General features: G+C 49.3%; 1 protein-coding gene across 1 annotated transcript; it reads left to right on the top strand.

Annotated features, from left to right (window-relative positions):
- The first annotated feature begins 2 nt into the window (after window positions 1-2).
- VAMP7 (vesicle associated membrane protein 7) lies at window positions 3-15,658 on the top strand. Its single transcript, XM_068409527.1, has 8 exons — window positions 3-123; window positions 7,481-7,639; window positions 8,539-8,596; window positions 9,188-9,325; window positions 11,371-11,461; window positions 12,029-12,096; window positions 13,163-13,255; window positions 13,651-15,658. The coding sequence occupies exons 2-8, from the start codon at window positions 7,494-7,496 to the stop codon at window positions 13,717-13,719; spliced, it is 663 nt and encodes a 220-aa protein (XP_068265628.1). The 5' UTR covers window positions 3-123; window positions 7,481-7,493; the 3' UTR covers window positions 13,720-15,658.
- Window positions 15,659-18,474: the final 2,816 nt, after the last annotated feature.

The following is an 18,474-nucleotide window of genomic DNA, read 5'->3' as shown; positions in this document are numbered from 1 at the left end:
CGCCCCCGCCGGAAGCGCGTCACGGCGGCCCGGGGCCGGGGGGCGGTGAAGGAGAGCGGCGGGCGGCGGCCCCTCCTGCCGCGGCGGCCCCTGCGAGTGGTGCCTCCTGCCGCGGCGGCCACGGTGAGCGGCGGCGGGGAGGCGGGAGAGCCGCTGGTCGCGCTCCAGCGAGCGGCCCTGTCTCCGGTCCCCCCGGGGGCGGCAGGCCGCAGCGGGGCCGGGGCTGGCTGGCTGGGCCCGCCAGGCCCGGAGCTGTTGCGGTGGGGGAGCGGGGCACCGGCGGCGCCTCCCTGCAGGTGGAGGGGCCTGGCTGGGCGTCCCGCCCCGGGCTGGGCCGCTGCCCGAGACGCGCCGGTGCCGCCGGCGGTCAGAGGCCTCGTTCGGTGTCCGCGGGGGGAGGCGCGGCGTGGGGTTGGGCTGGGGGAACGTGGGGAGCGGGCGGCTGGAGGGCATGGGGGGGGGGAAAGGCTGTAGCTGCTGTGCTGCGGTTAACCCCGCGGCGTCGTGGCGTTGGTGTGACTGGGAGCGAAGGGTTGCGTGGGCTTTAAAGCCTGGGCAGCGATAAATGATTAGTGATGGAACCACAGAACGGTTTGGGTTGGAGGGACCTTACAGACCATCTAGTCCCAACCCCCTGCCACGGGCAGGGACACCTCCCACCAGACCAGGTTGCTCCAAGCCCCATCCAACCTGGCCTTGAACACTGCCAGGGAGGGGGCAGCCACAGCTTCTCTGGGCAGCCTGGGCCAGGGTCTCACAGTAAATAATTTCTTCCTAATATCTCATCTAAATCTCCCCTTTTTCAGTTTAAAACCATCCCCCCTCATCCTGCTCGCGACAGGGGCACTAGGGGGGTGCTCTGAGTACGCGTGCTTTAGGGTGTACGTGTTACCTCTCTAGAGAGCTGCTTATTCGATAGCCAGCATATTCTGTTTCTTTACCTCCTCTTCTAAAACATGTTGCACTGCCTTCCAGAAAAGGCGATGGGCCTGGAGGAGAAACTGGATTAATTTATCTAGTGCTTTGTTTCCATTACGGTGAAGCGGAGGAATCCGAAGTGAGCTGTGCAGGCAGAGAGGAAGCTAAACTCCTGTTAAGTTGGTGCACAAATGTTCATGCTTCTCAGGCTTAACGCGAACAAATAAACTACAGGGCTTAACGCTGGAATATCTTTTAAAAAATAATAACTTGCAGATGCCAAGGGAAAGGTTAAAGGGAAGTCTAGGCTGCTTTCTGCTGAAGTCACCATACTTAAACGATCTTATTGCAGTTGGCAGTTTGGAGCTTGCAGGGTTGCAACACCTGCGCTTGTTTCATGTGTAAAGCCAGTAGTAATGTGGTGGCCCTTGCCTTCTGTCAAGAGGATTTCTAGGAACGTAAGCAATCACCTCCTCCATTGCTTGTTGGCACTGAGGTGTGAATCCTCTGGTCAAGAAGAACTGATGAGTTAAAACTGGACATGGCACATAGTGCCCTGGTCTAGTTGCCGTGGTGGTGTCAGGGCAATGGTTGGACTCGATGAGCTCAGAGGGCTCTTCCAACCTCCTTGATTGTGTGTGAGTCCCCCTTGGCTGGCAGGGGCAGTACTGCTGATAGAGGATGGGCACAGTTTTCTGGGTTCACTTCTTGCCCCAGCTGTCTTAACTGTCATCCGTTTATTTTAGATCTTCAGTGAAATCAGAGCAACCACCAAGTTGTTTTGTATCTCACTTGAAAATAACACATCATCCCTAGTGAGGTTTTAAACATCACGTTGAAGGCTGAACCTGTGTTTCTGACATCCTTTAAGATGCTGCAGGTTTTTCTGTGCCCTCCTGCCGTGAGAGCTTGTAGACAGCAGCACGCTGCATCTTGTGGGGTGACTTGCAGTGAGTAAATAGTCGTTGTGATACAAATGCAATACTCGACTCACCTCTGTTAGCTGCCAGGTGTTTTCTGGGTGGCTGAGAAATGCAGCCTTTTCCCCCCCTTAACCTCCTGATTTGGAGCCTTTCTGTGCAAGGCCTACCTGATCTCTCTGAGTGGGTTTTTCTTTTAGGAAGATTTGCTCTTGGTTATTTCCAGCTGTTCAATATTGTAAGTTTGGATAGAAAACAGTTGTGATCCCTAGGTTGGATGAAGGGACAAAGGGGTTGGTTTTAATGGATTTAACTCCTGACTCTCTTGTAACTTCCGAGGAGAGATGTTCTCTAGCAGTTTAATAGATCTGTGTTACTAACACAAGTAATATGTGGGTTTTACAGGGCTGCATGAGACACTGCTTAGAGAGAGAAATATGCTCCGTGTTAATCTGTTTTACTTCATGTAATCCATTCTGCTCAAAGCTGGGGGCAGGTGTCATCACAGAGTACATGGCTATGGTCTACTAAGGCTGAGGACTGTGACTTCAGGGAGTTGATGTCCTCGCTGTCCCAGGACAGTGTCAGCGAGTGTCACCTTACTTGTGGTGCTGTTGAACTCTCACCTCACTGATGAGTTCTGCAAATATCCAATATTAACAGAGACTTTTAGAAGTTGTCTAAACCACTTCTTGAACCTGGAGCTCTTCTGCTCTGGGAATTAAGGTCTCTTTGCTTGTGTGGGCTTTGTAGTTCTGAGGTTAGTCGCTCACTGCCTTGCAGGCTGCTGATCTTTTGCAATGTGTGTGGCAAGGGGAAGGTTTGTGGATGGTTTTTCTTTTATAACTGCTCCTTTGTATTGGTCCTGTTTGTTGAATGACTGCAATGTGAAGAGATTGGTGTCTTGATACTTGGCAGTCACCTGACTGCTCAAGAGGCTTAGTCGTGTTTGTTTATTCCTGGCTGTGACCTGGTGGTGTACCACGCACCCACATGGTTCTGGTTCAGTTGCTGGACCAGCCAAAACACTGCAGATGGCTGTATCTTGGTGGATCTGAAGGGACATGACTGTATAATAAATTCTTCTTGGTTTAGTTTGTATTGCTGCAGATCAGTGTGCTCTTGTAACTGTTCTCAAATTCCTTGACTTGTGCTGCTCAGCAGTTCCTCGTTAGGAAACCCAGGGTTGGTAGCACCTGAAGGGATCAGGTGAGTGGGTAGAAAACAGAATTAGTTTGTGTAGTTTGCATCTTCTGGCTAAATTAGTCAAAGCTGAGGTGTAGGGTAGGGGATGAGGTTGAGTGTGTAGAGAATCACTTGTGAAGGACTGGACAGTTGATTTTTTTAATTTTTGTTTTCTTGGCCACAGATGTTTTTGCAGGGAAAATATTTTTGCTCTCTCTGTAGCCTTGTCAGACAGGAGTGAGCTGCTGTCTCTTTAAGCAGGAGAAACTAGGAACAGTTGCATGGCAGTTAATCATTTATCTTTACAAGATCAGCATCAGCTGTGTGGCTGCCCTTGTCGCTGGTGTGATAAGCATTTAACTTGAGTTATCCAAGGTTTACTTGTGTTTCATCCTTGTAAACATGTTGGGTCTGGTTTTTGTGTTTGCTTCTCTTCTGTTACAGCTTCTTCAGGTGGAGGTAGTGGCTGCTGCAGGAAGGTCCAAGGAGTTGCTTATTCCTTTATGTTTGAGTAATCTCTGCTTCTGCTCAATGTCAGGTCCAAATGCTCCTATTTTAAATAATGCTGTGAGCATCAGGCTCAGGCTTTTGGTCTCTTCAGGTCCATGGAGGGGGGGACTTGTGATTAGTAACTTACTCAGCTTTCGTTTAACCAGAGGTAGGTGAGTCTTGACTCAGAGCACTAGAGTCTTGCTCTGTGACCCTCAGACTTCCACGCCTGTAGCATTGTGCTTTGAAGAGCTGATAGTAGCTTTTTAAGGTCAGAGGCAGCAAAATATCGCTGGAATCTGTGACTACTTTTCCTGCTCTAATGCAATCAATGTGTGGTTGATGCAGCAATTTAAAGATGGTTTAAAAACCAAACCAAACTGCTAGGTTGGTCACTTAAGTCTTCTGAGGCAGGGTGTCAGAGCGCTCAGTGCTGCGTACACAGACTGTTCAGGGCTTGTGTGTGTGCAGGCTGACCAGTCTGTGAGCTTTTCTAGTAGAGCTTTCTGGAAGGCAGTTTGCATTTTCTGTAGTGGGGCAGCTCTGAAACACCTGGGGAGGTGTGATCTGGCAGGCTGGTTCAGTGATGCTGGAAGGAAAAGGTTGTGGTCGGGCCTCTAAGAGGCTTTGCAAATGACTTGGCTGGCTGCTTGTCATGTGATGTTCTTGGTAGCTCAAGTGTTGCAAGAGATGATAGGATGCCTTGGAAGCCTGTTTTTAAACTCCTTTAAGGCATTTGCTCTAGACTGGGAGTGCTGGGACTTCGCAGGCCTTTGTATAACTCTTGTTTCTGTCAGAGAAGAGCAGTGTGGTGAGCAGGAGCAGCCCTAAAGCTCGAGTACTGTGAGAGTCGTAACCTGGGCTGGGCCATGGATCTGTCCTGGCAGTCACCTGCTTTGCTGCTTGAAGGTATTACTTGCTCTTCAGAGCATTTCTCCCTGGAAAAAAAAATCCTGGACTTCTGTGGAGTGATTCTTAGTGTTATGAATGGCTGTATTGAGTCAGAGCGAAGGTGGGTCTGGCTCTGTGGTGGCTGGTGGAAGAGTGGGAGAACAGAAGAAACTCATGATAAACTCTTAGGCTCCTGTGAGTGGCTGCCTGGGTGATATTTGTTTAATAGTGATACTTTTCCTCCATAAACTTGTCAATTTCTGAACTCCTGTGAACTCTTTTCCTCTGTGATAACATGTGGGAACAAACTTCAGAGGCTGTGTTGTGTGAAGAACTGCTTCCTTCTGCTGGAACCTGTTCTTGAACTTTCTTTTCATTTTATGTTACAGATAGTGAGGAATCATAACTTTCTTCTGTGCTTTATATTCTTTCTACTTGGATATCTTTGCATTGAGGAATTCCCTTAAAAAGTGTGTAAGGGGGAAAAACTGTTACTGGTACTTTCCCATATTCTGTAACTTCCATAATCTTCTTCAGGTGGACATAGACAGTACTTAATTGAGCACAATAGACACCCCCTGTCCTTATGTTTAAAGATCATCTCAGATGTAAAAGAACTTGTTTTTTTTTCTGCAGTGCTGACAGACTGGATGTCAGAGAGCAGCTGGGAGCCTGCAAGCCAGCATACCTGTGACTGTGGGAGGGAACAAAACCAACCCTAACTGTTTGTCACCTCTTTGTACCCACATTTTCAAGTGAGCTGGAGCTTGCTTGCTTTGGTCTGGAAGCGAGGGGGACAAGGCAGGGGAACAGCTATTTGCAAACCCCAGTTCCTTCACCAGTAGTGAAAGGGGGTCTGCTGGTCTGGGCACTCTTCATCTCCCTTCTTGCTAACGGATTTTGCACAAGCACGTCAGCTGGATGTAAATCCTGCTGGTTAAATCCCTGAGCCATGTCCAGATGAGGTTGGCACCTAGGTGGGAGCAGTGGGTGGGAAACAAGTGGTGCATGAGTACTTGGACACAGTAAGTGAGGACAAGGAAACTGTCACATCAAAAAGAGCAGCAGGTAAACAACAAGTTGCCTTTGTTCTGAAAACAGGTCTTGCTCTGTGACTGGGTAAACGAGAAGCAAGCTGTGCAAAGCAGCACAAGGGCCTTCCCCCGTGCCCTTGGTGCAAGTGGAGGGGCACGGATACGGGTCGGAGGAGTGCCAGCTTTAGGGCAGGAGGAAGTGAGAGCAGCAAATCTGTTTGGGGGAGCTGCTGCTGGGGGCTTTGGTGCTTCCTCCCCATTTCAGTTATTGATGCCTTTTTGGTGTGTTACTGGTCAGGAAAAGTGAAGAACAGCTTATCTGGGACTCGTGTCTGCATGGTGTGAGGCTTTGTCTGCCTTCCCCATTACTGGCGCTATGAATTCTCTTGGGTTTTCTAGGGTGCACTCTGGGTGCTCTGCTCCGAAGCAGTCCCCGTTGAGACCTCTTACTGTTCTTCTTTCTGCTTTCCTTGCTGCGGCCCCTTGTCAGACTCATCCTTTGCCTTCAGTTCCCTTCAGCAGCGCAGGCTCTGAATACCTCAGTGCTCCCAGGTGGTTGTAGCTTAGCTGTGGAGTGTATTCTCTGAGTAAATCCACGCGTCTATTCTTTTTCCCCTCCAATGTTGACCTCTTAAAACTGACACAGGAAAGATCGATGGGTCACTTCAGTCAGTGCCAGAGGGATGGAAAGTCTGGCTGGGCATAGCCTGTGTTCAGTCTTGCTGCCTGTGGTCTTCGGATCCTGCAGCTAAACCACTGCTGCTCTGCTGTTGTACCTGTTTCTGGAGACATCTCCAAGCTCCTTGGTTGCATTGCAATAGGGGTGTGATCTTTCCAGCCAGACGTTTCTAGACACAAACCAAGGCAGGCAATGTGAGGGCAGCCAAGTGCAAAGTGAAAAATAAGATTTTTGGGTTTTGCAGGGTCAAATATCTTCCTAAGTCTTTCCAAAGCAGAAAAGAGGCTTATGGATGTACTGTATCAGCTGAGCAGATGTCACACCTGTGGTCTGACATGTGGTTTCACATGTTAGATCTTGGATCTGTCAGTAGATTAATGTGATGATACTTGAGCTGATTAAATGTGTCCCTTTAAATGACAGCAGGCTGTTTTTCCAACTCTGGCGACTTCACAGAAGTCTGGCCCTCAAACACTTGCACACTGTAACCTGTCCACTTTGACGTGTATGCAAGAATGTTGACTTGTAGAGATGGTGCGTTGCTGAGGGTGATTGGTTTGCAAATCACAGAATCGGTCAGGTTGGAAGAGCCCTCTGGGATCATCGAGTCCAACCGTTGCCCTGACACCACCATGGCATCTAGACCATGGCACTAAGTGCCATGTCCAGACTTTTCTTAAACCCCTCCAGAGATGGTGACTCCACCCCCTCCCTGGGCAGCCCCTTCCAATGGCTAATGACCCTTGCTGAGAAGAAATGCTTCCTAATGTCCAACCTGAACCTCCCCTGGCGAAGCTTGAGGCTGTGTCCTCTTGTCCTATCTTTGAGAAGCACAGATGATGTGCTTTTACAGGCAGCTTGGGCCAACATACGCTTAGTGAGTGTCTCTAGAGCAATAAAAGGGGATGTGTGTGGGGTGTGACTCTAAGCAAGCGGCAGTTTTACCACTTCAGTTTGATAGCGATCAAAGCCAAGGCCTCACCCCTCAACAGTCATGCGTTACGGACGGTGGGCTTGGTCTGTATAATGAGCTGCTGTTAACATAGCTGCAAGACACTTACTTCCTTTCTGAACTGGAGCTTGCTGGCCACAGGCAGGTTTTTTTCAATAACAAGCAAGAAAAAACTTAAGGGTCAGTTGAAGAGCAAAAAAATGTACTAATAGTTAGAAGTCTAGGTGTAAACAAGGTAGGCAAAACTCATTATGGAACCACTGACTGTAGGACACCATGCAGTTGCAATAAGAAAAACCTTCTAGAGGTTATTGTAGTCTTGGTGGTGTTCTGAACAGAACCTAAAAGGGGAATTATGATGCTTTCTCTGCCAAAGAATGCGAGTCTAATTCTTGGGGTGTTTAATTTCCAGGTAGTGTGAAGTCATGGCTATCCTGTTCGCTGTTGTGGCGAGGGGCACAACCATCCTTGCCAAACATGCCTGGTGTGGAGGAAACTTCCTGGAGGTGACAGAGCAGATCCTGGCAAAAATACCATCTGAAAACAACAAACTGACCTATTCACATGGGAAGTGAGTAAATGCTTCTCTTCTGGGTGTGGGAGGAGAGACTAGTGAACATGCACGAGGGTAGGAGTAAATGGGGTGTAGCCACATTCGTATTGGATGTGTTAGTGTGCTCATTGAATGTGCAGTCAGCTCAATAGCGACTTTTCTCCCCCAGAACTTTGCAGCCTAGCCAGGATTTGAATTTAGCTTAAGCAAGAAGTACCAAGGCAGTTGATAGGAAATCAGGTTTTCTATTTTTATACAACTCCAGAGTGAGTTGGAGGGTGCTCAGCATCTTTACATGAACAGTTAACCTCGCCACGTGATTCAGCCCGTTGAGCCTGATTATTGTTCTGATTTTCTGCTGTGGTTGCTTTGTCTCTCAGCCTTTGCGATGAAAACCAAAGGCAGTGCAACCCAGTGGTCATACAGACAAGGCTAAAGCAAGTCACTGTACCAGTGAGGTTCACCAAAGTGTTCTTTTACTGGTCACTTCAATTAACTGCAGCTCGTGTCACAGGTGAACTAGTGCGTGGATGCTCATTGATTAGGATTAGACATAAATCTTACCCCTGGGTGTCCTGTCAAGGCTTTGTTTTTACAAGTAAGTAGCTGGAAGAACGTGGAACTGAAGTTTTTTGGCAACTAGATGTCCCACAGAGTTACTGCTAAGCACGGAGTGCTGTGAAGTACGTGAGGCCAGGGGTTCTTTAGCATGTAGGTGGTCTCTGATTCAGTGTAGCTTGTAGGAACGGAGCCACTTACCTCAGGCATCTGTGTGTTTTCCTGTAGAGTAACTGGAATTGGCTCTCCTACTTCTCCAGCCCTTGAAGGCCCCACAGGCAGGAGTGTCTTCTAGAAGATAAATCCTGTGGCAGCTCCAAATGACCTTTTTTTTTTTTTCTTTTTTTTCTTCTCTGCAGTTATCTGTTTCATTACATCTGCCAAGACAGGATTATATACCTCTGCATCACGGATGATGTAAGTATTTTGGTTACAGCTATTGCAGAGACAGGCTCTTTGCAGGTTTTGGCTCTTTTGTATCTGTATGTCAAAGAAAATCAATAGTGGGTGCTAATCTGAGGTGCCTTTTTTTCCCATTGGAGCTGCTGCTTGTGTTCTCAACCACATCGGTTACAGCTTTGAAGTCTAAGCCTGGAACTCAAAAGCATGTGAATAGTTCTGAGGTTAAGTTCTTGCTTTTGCCTAGTTTTTTTCTTGGCAGCCCCAGTGCAGTAGGATCTAGATGTAGAGGCAGCCTTTAATTGTCAGTGAATATGCATAATACTCCTCAGTTCTGGAAGTGTTGAAGCAAAAACTTCTCCCTCGCTGGAAAAAGGTACCTGGCACAGAATTGGAACTGTGGATACCCCAGTGAAGTCTGCTGCCAACCAGTGTCCAGACTGGAATCTGGCTGCTGTTCAAACCCCAGGATAACCAGTCAAATCCCAGTGTTGTGTGCAGCACGTCTGTTAAGAACTGATAATTAGTTTCTCTGCAACTGGCTCCGTTATTCCTTTGTTATTCCTGACTTGACACAGCTCTGGACATGGTCTGCTCTCTTTCTTCCAGGACTTTGAACGATCCAGAGCCTTCACCTTCCTGAATGAAATCAAGAAGAGGTTTCAGACCACATACGGCTCCAGAGCACAGACAGCCCTTCCCTATGCAATGAACAGCGAGTTCTCGAGTGTCTTAGCTGCGCAGCTGGTGAGATCTGGTGCTAAATGGGATTTCCCTGGCGAGCCAAACTTCTCCCCACCTTGTATTTTCTCACTCAGAACTGAAGCGCTGTGCTGAGTCTGGGTATAAAGCCAGGGGAGCTGGCTGTTCTCCCCACGCTTACCCCGCAGCTGGGTGCTTCGCTACTTCGGTGGTAAAAAGGGGTTGGGGTTAATAGTGATGCATTGACTGTTTGTACCAGGTGGCTGCACTGGAGATTAGATCTTAATGGTAACATTTGAAATGTCAAACCTAGCTCCAGTTGACCACCCAGTGCAAGCAAACGTCACTGTCACTAAGAGCAGGACAAACGTGTGTTACTCCATTTCTGTTAAACTAAACTTCAGAGTTTCAGTATGTAGTAATCCCTAACGGCCTCTCACTGCTCTCCACTTCACGGGGATTTCAGTGGCACACTGCTGGAGTGTGACAGGGTACTGTGTCCTTGTCAGGAGGAAAGAAAACTGGGCTTGGATTACAGTGAAGTGCTGTATGCAGAACCGTGGTAGACTCTCCAGCTAGCTTGCACAGAGGCTCCTGGGGCTTCCTGCCTGGGGAAAGCACAGGCCTGTTGCTAGATGTAAAGTCAAATTAAATTAATGAAGTCAGATGGAAAATAGAGAAGGAGTAAATAACTGCCCTGTGATTCATATAATCAATAGCCTTATTAGTGCACAAACCCTCAGGCTACAGCTATATATAGGCTATACTACAAGGAAAGTGTTTTGAATCTTCTGTTGAAGACACTTGGAGTCCTTAATTGACTACAAACAACTACATAACCTGAGCAATGTTGGTTTGTTCTTATTCAGAAGAAAATTGGGATTTAAGTCATGAAGTAGCGTGATCATGATGTAGTCCTGGCCTCTGCTGTTGGTCTCCTTAGATGGTCTCTTATTAGAGATACTTCGTGAAGGTCTTCAGATGTGAGTGCAACGGCTACAAGTTTTTACAGGGAAAACAACAATTATGAGTTTTGCTGTAGAGACCTGGGTGAAGGTGACTTAAGGGGAGTGGGGTAATAGGAGCTGTGTCTACCAGTGCTTGACTGCAAAGGACCTGCGATGAGAGCAGTGACTTAAAATCAGTCCGGGAGCAGCAGAACTCAGTTATTCGATGCTGACTTCACCTCAGTTTCCCTACTTTGGTTCTGCAAACACCGTGACACTCCTTTTAACCTGGGAACGTTGGCTAGCGCTTCTCTCACCTACCAGCCTGAACTGTGCCATCGCCAGAGGTTCACTTGTGATCCCCAGACTGGGAAGAACAGTCTTTGAGTGAAGTCCCTGTAACACATCAGAGGGATTCAGTATCAGCAAAGCTGTCGGCAAGTGCCAGAGTGTAGCTAGGAGGTGGCATGTGAAATCCTCCTAGGTGGATCTAGTACACAGCAGGCTGGCTCCTGGCTGCTTGTATCTGCTCTACAGGAAGAGCAGTCAGGCAACTCAAACTGGCCATCTTCAACACCTCCTGGTGTGGTGTTTCCAGTTCACAGGCCCTCCTTGTCTTTGCTGGAGCTCCCTCTGATGCTCACAGAGATGGCTGCATGCTCTCTTGCTTCTGAAGTTGCAGGGCTCTCTTGATGTGTTCTAGAGATAAGCAGAGAAGGTCATGAAAGTTGTTGCCTTCATAAATACTTTAGAAATGATTTGTGGGAGTGGGACCAACGATAGTAGTAGCCCAGGCACTTAGTGAACTGTATCTCACAGATTCTTGTCTTAACTTTCCTTTCTTGTGGCCAGTTGTTTCGACTTTCAAAAGGGGCTGTTATTTGTGGGCACTCTGGAGGTTGCAGGCACCTGGCTGCCTTGCAGGTCCTGCAGCGCAGGAGCAGATGGGCATGTGTGATCTGTAAGTGGCTGAGAAGGTCAGATTTTGATCCACTACCCGCTTATAAATGTCTCGGGCAACTTGAAAACTCAGATTTATGTCTGTGTTGTTCTGTAGTGACCAGGAGGTTCCTTTTTTTGTCTTAAGGAACTGAAGTGCAATGTTGTAGGTCCCTGCTTTCACTGACTATCCATTTGTTACAGAAATACCACTCGGAGAGCAAGGGCACTGACCAGGTGGCAGAGACGCAAGCTCAAATCGATGAACTTAAAGGAATCATGGTTCGAAACATAGGTACGGGCCTTCCCTCGGTGCCCTGCGTGCAGGGTCCCTCTGGGCCAGCCTGGCAGGGAGTTACCGAGAGGGAAGCCCGTGGTGGGGTGGCTTCTCTTGACAGAGTGAAGTGGTGAGAAGGGGCTGGGGGAGCTCTGAGTTTGCAAGCTGTCACTTGCATTGGATTTGGTTGAGGGTGGCAGGTGGGTGTGAGGAGCCCTGGCACAGCCTGTGATGGAGCGAAGCGTGCTCTGCTTTCGGTCTGTTTGTCCCTGCTGGGAGGAAAATGCTCCTCAGTAGCTTACAGGGGTTTTTTGTGTCAGGCTGTTTTAGGTTTTGACAAATCTGACCACTTAAAATACAGTGTTAGATCTGGAATTGACTAAAATTGACTCAGGTCAATCCCAAAACGTAGCCTGTGTGATGTGAGACTATTCCTTAAGTAGTGGCCTGGCAATCTCTGGAAGGCTGAGAATTACCTGATGTCACTGCCAAGAGCTCCTGGCTCGCAGCTGGGCTTGGGTATTGGAAGCAGCTTTTTGCACTGGGATTCCACCCACAGATTTGGGTTTTTGTCTCTTTCTCCAGACCTTGTGGCACAAAGAGGGGAGAAGCTGGAGTTGCTGATCGATAAAACAGAGAATCTTGTGGATTCGGTAAGTCTGGGGAAGAACTCAGCAGTGGGGAAATAGTGTGATGGCATCAGTTGTGCTCACTGAGGAGCAGTGGAGGTGAAGACCAGCGTCTAGAGACACTTTTAAACAGACACTGAGCACGGGAATTGGCTTAAAGTCAAAATTCCAGTTGGGAGGGATGGGGTTCTGGCTGGTGTCACCTTATCTGGAGAAGTTTGGGGGATTTGTGGGGAAAACCTGAAAATAACCAGCAGGGTGTGCTGCTGGGTTGGGATGTTGTGGGTGCTGTGGCCTTTCTCTGGGCAGGCGTGTCCATGTGGGAGCTGTTTGGGGAAAGCCTGTGAAAACAGTTGCACTAATACAGCCTGGGGGGTGTTTGAGGTCATTTGGTGACCAAAACCTGTTCTGGATGGGTGGAATTGCAAGATACAGGGAGGAGACTTGGACCAGGGCAACCACAAGTTTTCCATAAAATGCAGCAAGCCCAAATACTGGAGGAAAGTTCTAGCATTGAAGGACTTGGCAGCAGTTCCACAGGGGCTAGACAAGAGTAGCAATATGGGTTGTCTCGTTTTGGCAGGTGTATTTATGTAATAAGGTTGGTGATTAGATCAGTTGTTTTGGGTTGGACTAAATGATCTTTGAAGGTCCCTTCCAACCCAGACCACTCTGTGACTCTATGATAACAATTTTGGAGCACCTCAATTGCCAGAAGGTTGCAGGTCAAATGAGAACCCAACCAGAAGTACTCTAAAGTAAACTAGTCCCTGTGGGCAGCCTACAGACCCGGTGATGTTCTGGGTTTAATGTGCCTGAGCTGAGTGTGGGAAGGCCCAACCCTGAGCTGGTTCTGGACCAGACTTACACTTTATCTTGCCCCTGAAGTAGTGTGGGAGAGTTTTCTCTTGATGCCCGTTCAGTATTAGTCTAACTGGAGGAGTTAAATGGCTCGGGAGGAGCTAACTGCAGTGGTTTGGATTATTGGGGAAGTGGGAGCTGGGAAAAGCCTCTTCATCTGCTTTCTTGGGACGCAGCTTCCCTTGCAGCAGGCTCAGGAATTAATGAGTTGTTTTACTTTCTCTTGTAGTCAGTCACTTTCAAAACTACCAGCAGGAACCTTGCTAGAGCCATGTGTATGAAGAACCTCAAGCTTACCATCGTCATCATCCTTGTATCAATTGTAAGTATGGAGCAGGAGAACCTTGAGCTCTTAAGTCAGGCTTTGCTGCTGGGCAGTGCCAGTAGCACATCACTGCCTTCAGACCCGCGTGTGCTCGTGCAAACGGCGCTAACCTGAGGCTGCTGCAGTGTCACTGCAGGGTAGATGTAGGAAGTACTTTGTCACCAGCGGCCCCTTGTTCATGTTCTGCTGGAGGACGGTTCCCATCCCCACGTTGCTGCGAGGACGTGGAGGGAGAGGCCCTGGCACAGAGTCCTGGGGGGCGTTTGACAAGTTGTTTTGGGTGTTGATACCCCGGGGTTTCCACGCGTGTGTGTTGGTTGCCAGGGCGAGTCAGTGCTGACTGAGCGGTGGAGGCGCCGTTCTGTGCTGAAGGGGCCGGTTTCTTCCCCCAGGTTATCATCTACATCATCCTGTCGGCCGCCTGCGGGGGCCTCGCCTGGCCGAGCTGCGTGCAGAAGTAACTGGAGGCCGTGGGTGCTGGTCACTTGGAGATGAGAATCACAGGAGTGTGAAGAAGCAACCTACAGAATCACTCGTAATCTCTCACTACTGACACCTCCTCATTCTTCCATCCCTCCAGGACTTCTTTGCCTTATCACCCCGAACAGGCCCAGCTGGTCACTGCTCCTGCGCAGCTGTAACCTCAAGAATGGGCTGGTTTAAATTACTTGAAGGGATTTTTTTTGTTCCTATTTCTGTCCCAATTCCAACCTTCTCAGCTGGGCGGAGGGCACGGCCAGCCCTGGAGGGTTACGTGCATGCTCGCCCGTGTAGCTTTGCACTTCCACGTGAGCGTGCAAGTGGAGCAGAGCACTGCGAGCAGCTGCCCTGCCCCCGGGGCTGGGGCTGGAGGGCGTTGTGGGGTGGGCTGAGCCGAACTAATTGGTGGGGACAAGATGGGTGAGTGTGAATTTCCACTTTGTACCCGCAGTGGAGATGCTGGTGCCTCTCCCTGCTCATCCTCCTCACGCGGTTCTGTGGTTCAGCACGTAGAGGGTGCGAGCGTTAATACTGGTAGTAACACGAAGAGCAGCTCTGGGCCAGGGCTGTGCGCTGGGAGGTGTAGGTGCTGCGTCCATATGGAATCTCCCTTTGCCTGGAGACCTTCCTGCAGGTGGTAGGAGAGGGTGTTGGGTCACCTCAGCAGTGTGAAACGGCTGCCTCTTCATCCTCACTTCTTCCTCGTCTCCCCCCCCTTAATTTGTGGCTAAATCAAGACAGTAACGGAGATGCCTGCGTGTCGTTAACGGTTGCAGCAATGTATCTGCTTTCTCACATGTTATTTCTTCTCCTGCTCTTTTGAGGGTGGACTAAAATGAATACTAATGTTAGCACTTGCTAAGGTGAAATTGGGGGCCAACCTATGGATCTGGCTTGAGAAGGTGTCAGCTCTCTGCTGCTTGTGCTTCTACGCTGGAGGCGTGGGCTAAAAACAGGACAGAGAAGGGACAGAAGGTGGGAGGTGATGGATGGCTGCTTGCCCCGGGGTCAGAAGAAGAAAGGCTCTTTCAGAAGGGGTGGTAACGTGTCCTCTGCTGAAAAAGAAAAAAGCCAAACCTGAGGCTAATAACCAACCGTAGGATGTGCTGCTGTCGGGGGACAGGGACTGCGCTGCGGGGAGCTGTGTCCCCGCTTCTGTCCCCGCGGGGCAGCTTAACCCTCAGGCCAGCTGGAGCTGCAGCTGCTGCTGCTGGGGTGGGGGCATGGGGGCTTCTGCCTTGGGTCCTCTGGGCTGACATGGACACAACTGAGATCTCCTCAAAGCATTGGCTGGTCTGTGAGGGAAGCGGCAGCTTTTTGGCCCAGGGAAGTGGCTTCTAACAGCAGGTGGAAGCTGTTGGGGTGTGGGAAGGGGAGGCTGGGTTTGGTGACTGAGCTGGAGGACGCGGTTGGTGCCGTGGGTTCCCTGTGACACAGGCTGGCTGTAGGCAGGGCAACGGCCCGAAACTGCTGCTCCAGCACCTGCGTGTCTTGGTGTTTGTGACACTGACCTTGGCGTTTCCCAGCAGGTGCCACATAAAGGGTTCTCCCATGAATTTGTGGCTGGCTTGGATTTGTCTTCTGTGAGGCTGAAATGTACCCAAGGGGGCCCAGAGCTTGGGACCCAGAACGGGTCGGTGGTTCCGATCAGGACTGGGGTCACCGGCGTCTGCTTCTAATTATGTTAATCGAATGTAAAGCTTAGAGCTTGCCTTCCTCTGACCTCCTCCTCCTCCGGCAGCCGACGCGGGTCAGGGTACAACTGCGCGTGTTTTAGGGTTGTTACCGTGTTCATTTCTATGATTTGTTGTCTTATGTACAAAATACTTTTTAATGAAAAGATTTCCTTCCCTTTGAAAGGACGCACTGAGGCATTAGTGTACAAAGTTAACTCGATTGAAATAAAATTACTGTCCAGAACACCGAGTTCTTCAGTTTGTGGAAGGTGGGGCTGGCACTTGGCTGGTGGTAGGAACAACTCGGTGAGACCAGCGTGTGCCTGGGGCTGGGGGTCACGCTGTGGGTCACCCCACGCAGGAATCCTGCTGGGAAGTAGTTTCTGTGGTGCTGTGTAAAACCTGTTGGCTCTGGAAGGATTTTGGCTCGTTGTGATGCCGGTGCTCGAGCCTGCCGTGGCTTGTTTCTGGTGGGGGAAAGAACCTGCTGCTCCCCGTGGTGAACTGGGAGGGTCTGTGGGTACCTGGGACACAAGGATGCTGAGGGACGGGGGACAAGGTGTCCCCTTGCTCAGAGCACTTGTTGGGGAGAGAATACAAAAGGCAGAGTGATGCCAGTGGCAGCGTGGGGTTACGTGGAAGCAAAATGGAATTGTGGAATTTTTAAGGCCATTTTCAGTGATCTAAAACCCCAGTGGCTCGAGGGAAAGCCCCAGGAGCGGGTGCCTTTCTACCCACTACTTCTAGCAGAGTTTCCCGTGTGCAGTGATGGACTGTTTGCCTCCTCTTGTGCACTAGAGCCTCTCTGTAAAAGCGCTGTTGCCTTCATCAGCGTGAGGGGGTTGGATTTCCTCTTCAACTTGTAGAAACTGTTTGAGTTCAGTTGATTGTTACCTTGGTCTGAGGCAAAGCTGCGTTCTAGTGATCCCTGCTGGGGCTCGGGAAGATGCAGAATATAAAAACCTGAAGGAAGATCACTCGGTGTGGAACAGCTTAGAAAAATGAAAGGGTAATCTTAAATTAACATCTCATTAGTGTGAGAGTTCTTACAGAGCTGGGTTTTGTGCTTAATGTTCCTGATGTCTGGCCCAAAAGTAAAGAGCTGGCCCTCTCCTGCACTGGTATCAGATGGGTATTTAAATGCCCCTGAATTGAAGCAGAATAAGGCTCTGGTTCACCTTCCTGTTCTCAGCCTCTGCAGGCAGCAGCTCTGGAGTTCTTCATAGAAACAGTATCACGTGCCTGGTAAGCTTTAAGTAGAATATAACCTTAAACTATCAGAACACTTTACTTTTCCAGAAAGTTTTTGTTCTTTACCTCGCATTAAATATCTGTTACGTATCCATGAAATAGCAGCAGCTGTCTTGCCTTCGGAGGAATGCAGTGCCTGGAAAATGCAGGCACGCTCTTCCCTTTGGAACACAGTCCCCAGTAAAGACGAGATGAGAATTCCCAACCAACAGAGAATCGCCCTGCAGCCCGGCTCCTCTTCGCTCTGTGCTCGGGGAAGGTAAGGCAGTGCACTGGGACCTGCCTTTCTGCCCTTCCACCAAGGTGGAACTGGCTCTGGGATGTACAAAGCTGCGCTGAAGTAGAAGAGGGTCATTTGTCATAGGACAAGAGGACACAGCCTCAAGCTTCGCCAGGGGAGGGTCAGGTTGGACATTAGGAAGCATTTCTTCTCAGCAAGGGTCATTAGCCATTGGAAGGGGCTGCCCAGGGAGGTGGGGGAGTCACCATCTCTGGAGGGGTTTAAGAAAAGCCTGGACATGGCACTTAGTGCCCTGGTCTAGTTGACATGGTGGTGTCAGGGCAATGGTTGGACTCGATGATCCCAGAGGGCTCTTCCAACCTGATTGATTCTGGGATTCTGTGATTTCAGCTTCAAGAAAATAATGGTATCCAGCTCTGGCTTAAGGTTATGGTAAAACATCACTGTTCATTAGAATGAGCACATGGAGAGAAGCCCTTGCTACTTCTCAGTTACTGGCTTAAAGATGCATCTCCAGAGGAGCCAAACCCAACCTTGCTCTCAAAGCTTCCACCCCTGATGCCAAAAGCTCCTGTCCTGGGAGCGCTTTGTCAGCCCCTCGTGCAGAAGAGCATCAGCTGGTCACAAGGTCAGTCCTGCACGAGCGTCACCTTCCCAGGGGAAGCGACTGGGGGATACAGGAACGTGCACACGGTCTGGTCTGAAACAGCATCCAAGGGGATTACAGGTAAATATCAATACTTGCAGTGTAAGAGATGTCCTCTGGAGAGCTGCAGAGCTTTAAGGGCAGCAGCAGGCTGCTGTGGGGCTGGGCCTGTCCTGAGAAGCCCCATTCCTAGTGCAAAAACCACTCACGAGTCAGGCCCAGTGTTTGAATAAAGCAGATCTATTTCAGCACCATAACATTTTATTAAACTACACTATCAAAATCACATTGATGGCAGGGAGAACATTGCTATCAGTGCATGTTTTCTGTATTAAGACTGTACTCATAGCATCCAGCACTTGCAGAGGAAGAGGAAACAATCCTTTTGTAGCCAAAGAGACAGTAGAAAAAACTCTTCTACAAAACTCAGGGCAGTGAGGGGCTGGCTGAAGGATCAAAGGGAAACACTTCAAGTCACAGCAGTCAGGGAGGGGTATTTTTAAAAAGTTTAACTGGTGTTTAACTTCCTCCCCAGAGGTATGAAGATGCTGATAAACAGCAGTTTTTAAATAGCATCCCCCATCCCTGCGACTGCCTGTTCACAAACCCACACAAATATTGTGTACTGCTCCTTCACTTGTGACCTGTGCTGCACACACCTGACTACAACAGCTTGAAGTGTACTACAGTTATAAAAACCTGCTTCGTTTTCTAGAACAAACAATTAAAAAGTAGCAGAAATACATTCTATACAGAAGTAAAAAAAAAACAAATAAAACCAAACAGTTGGTGTTTCAGACAAAGAGAACAGCAGGTTGAATTTAAAAAGTCTTACTGCTAACGTCTAGATCGCTCCACCTCCAGAGCTGCTTTCTGGACAGCCAGCAGCCTTTCAAAGCAAGTGTCCTCAGGAGCAGGTCAC

The sequence above is a fragment of the Nyctibius grandis genome, chromosome 10, assembly GCF_013368605.1.
Source record: "Nyctibius grandis isolate bNycGra1 chromosome 10, bNycGra1.pri, whole genome shotgun sequence".
In the NCBI taxonomy this organism is placed as follows: domain Eukaryota; kingdom Metazoa; phylum Chordata; class Aves; order Nyctibiiformes; family Nyctibiidae; genus Nyctibius; species Nyctibius grandis.
This window is presented reverse-complemented; position numbering and strand designations above follow the sequence as displayed.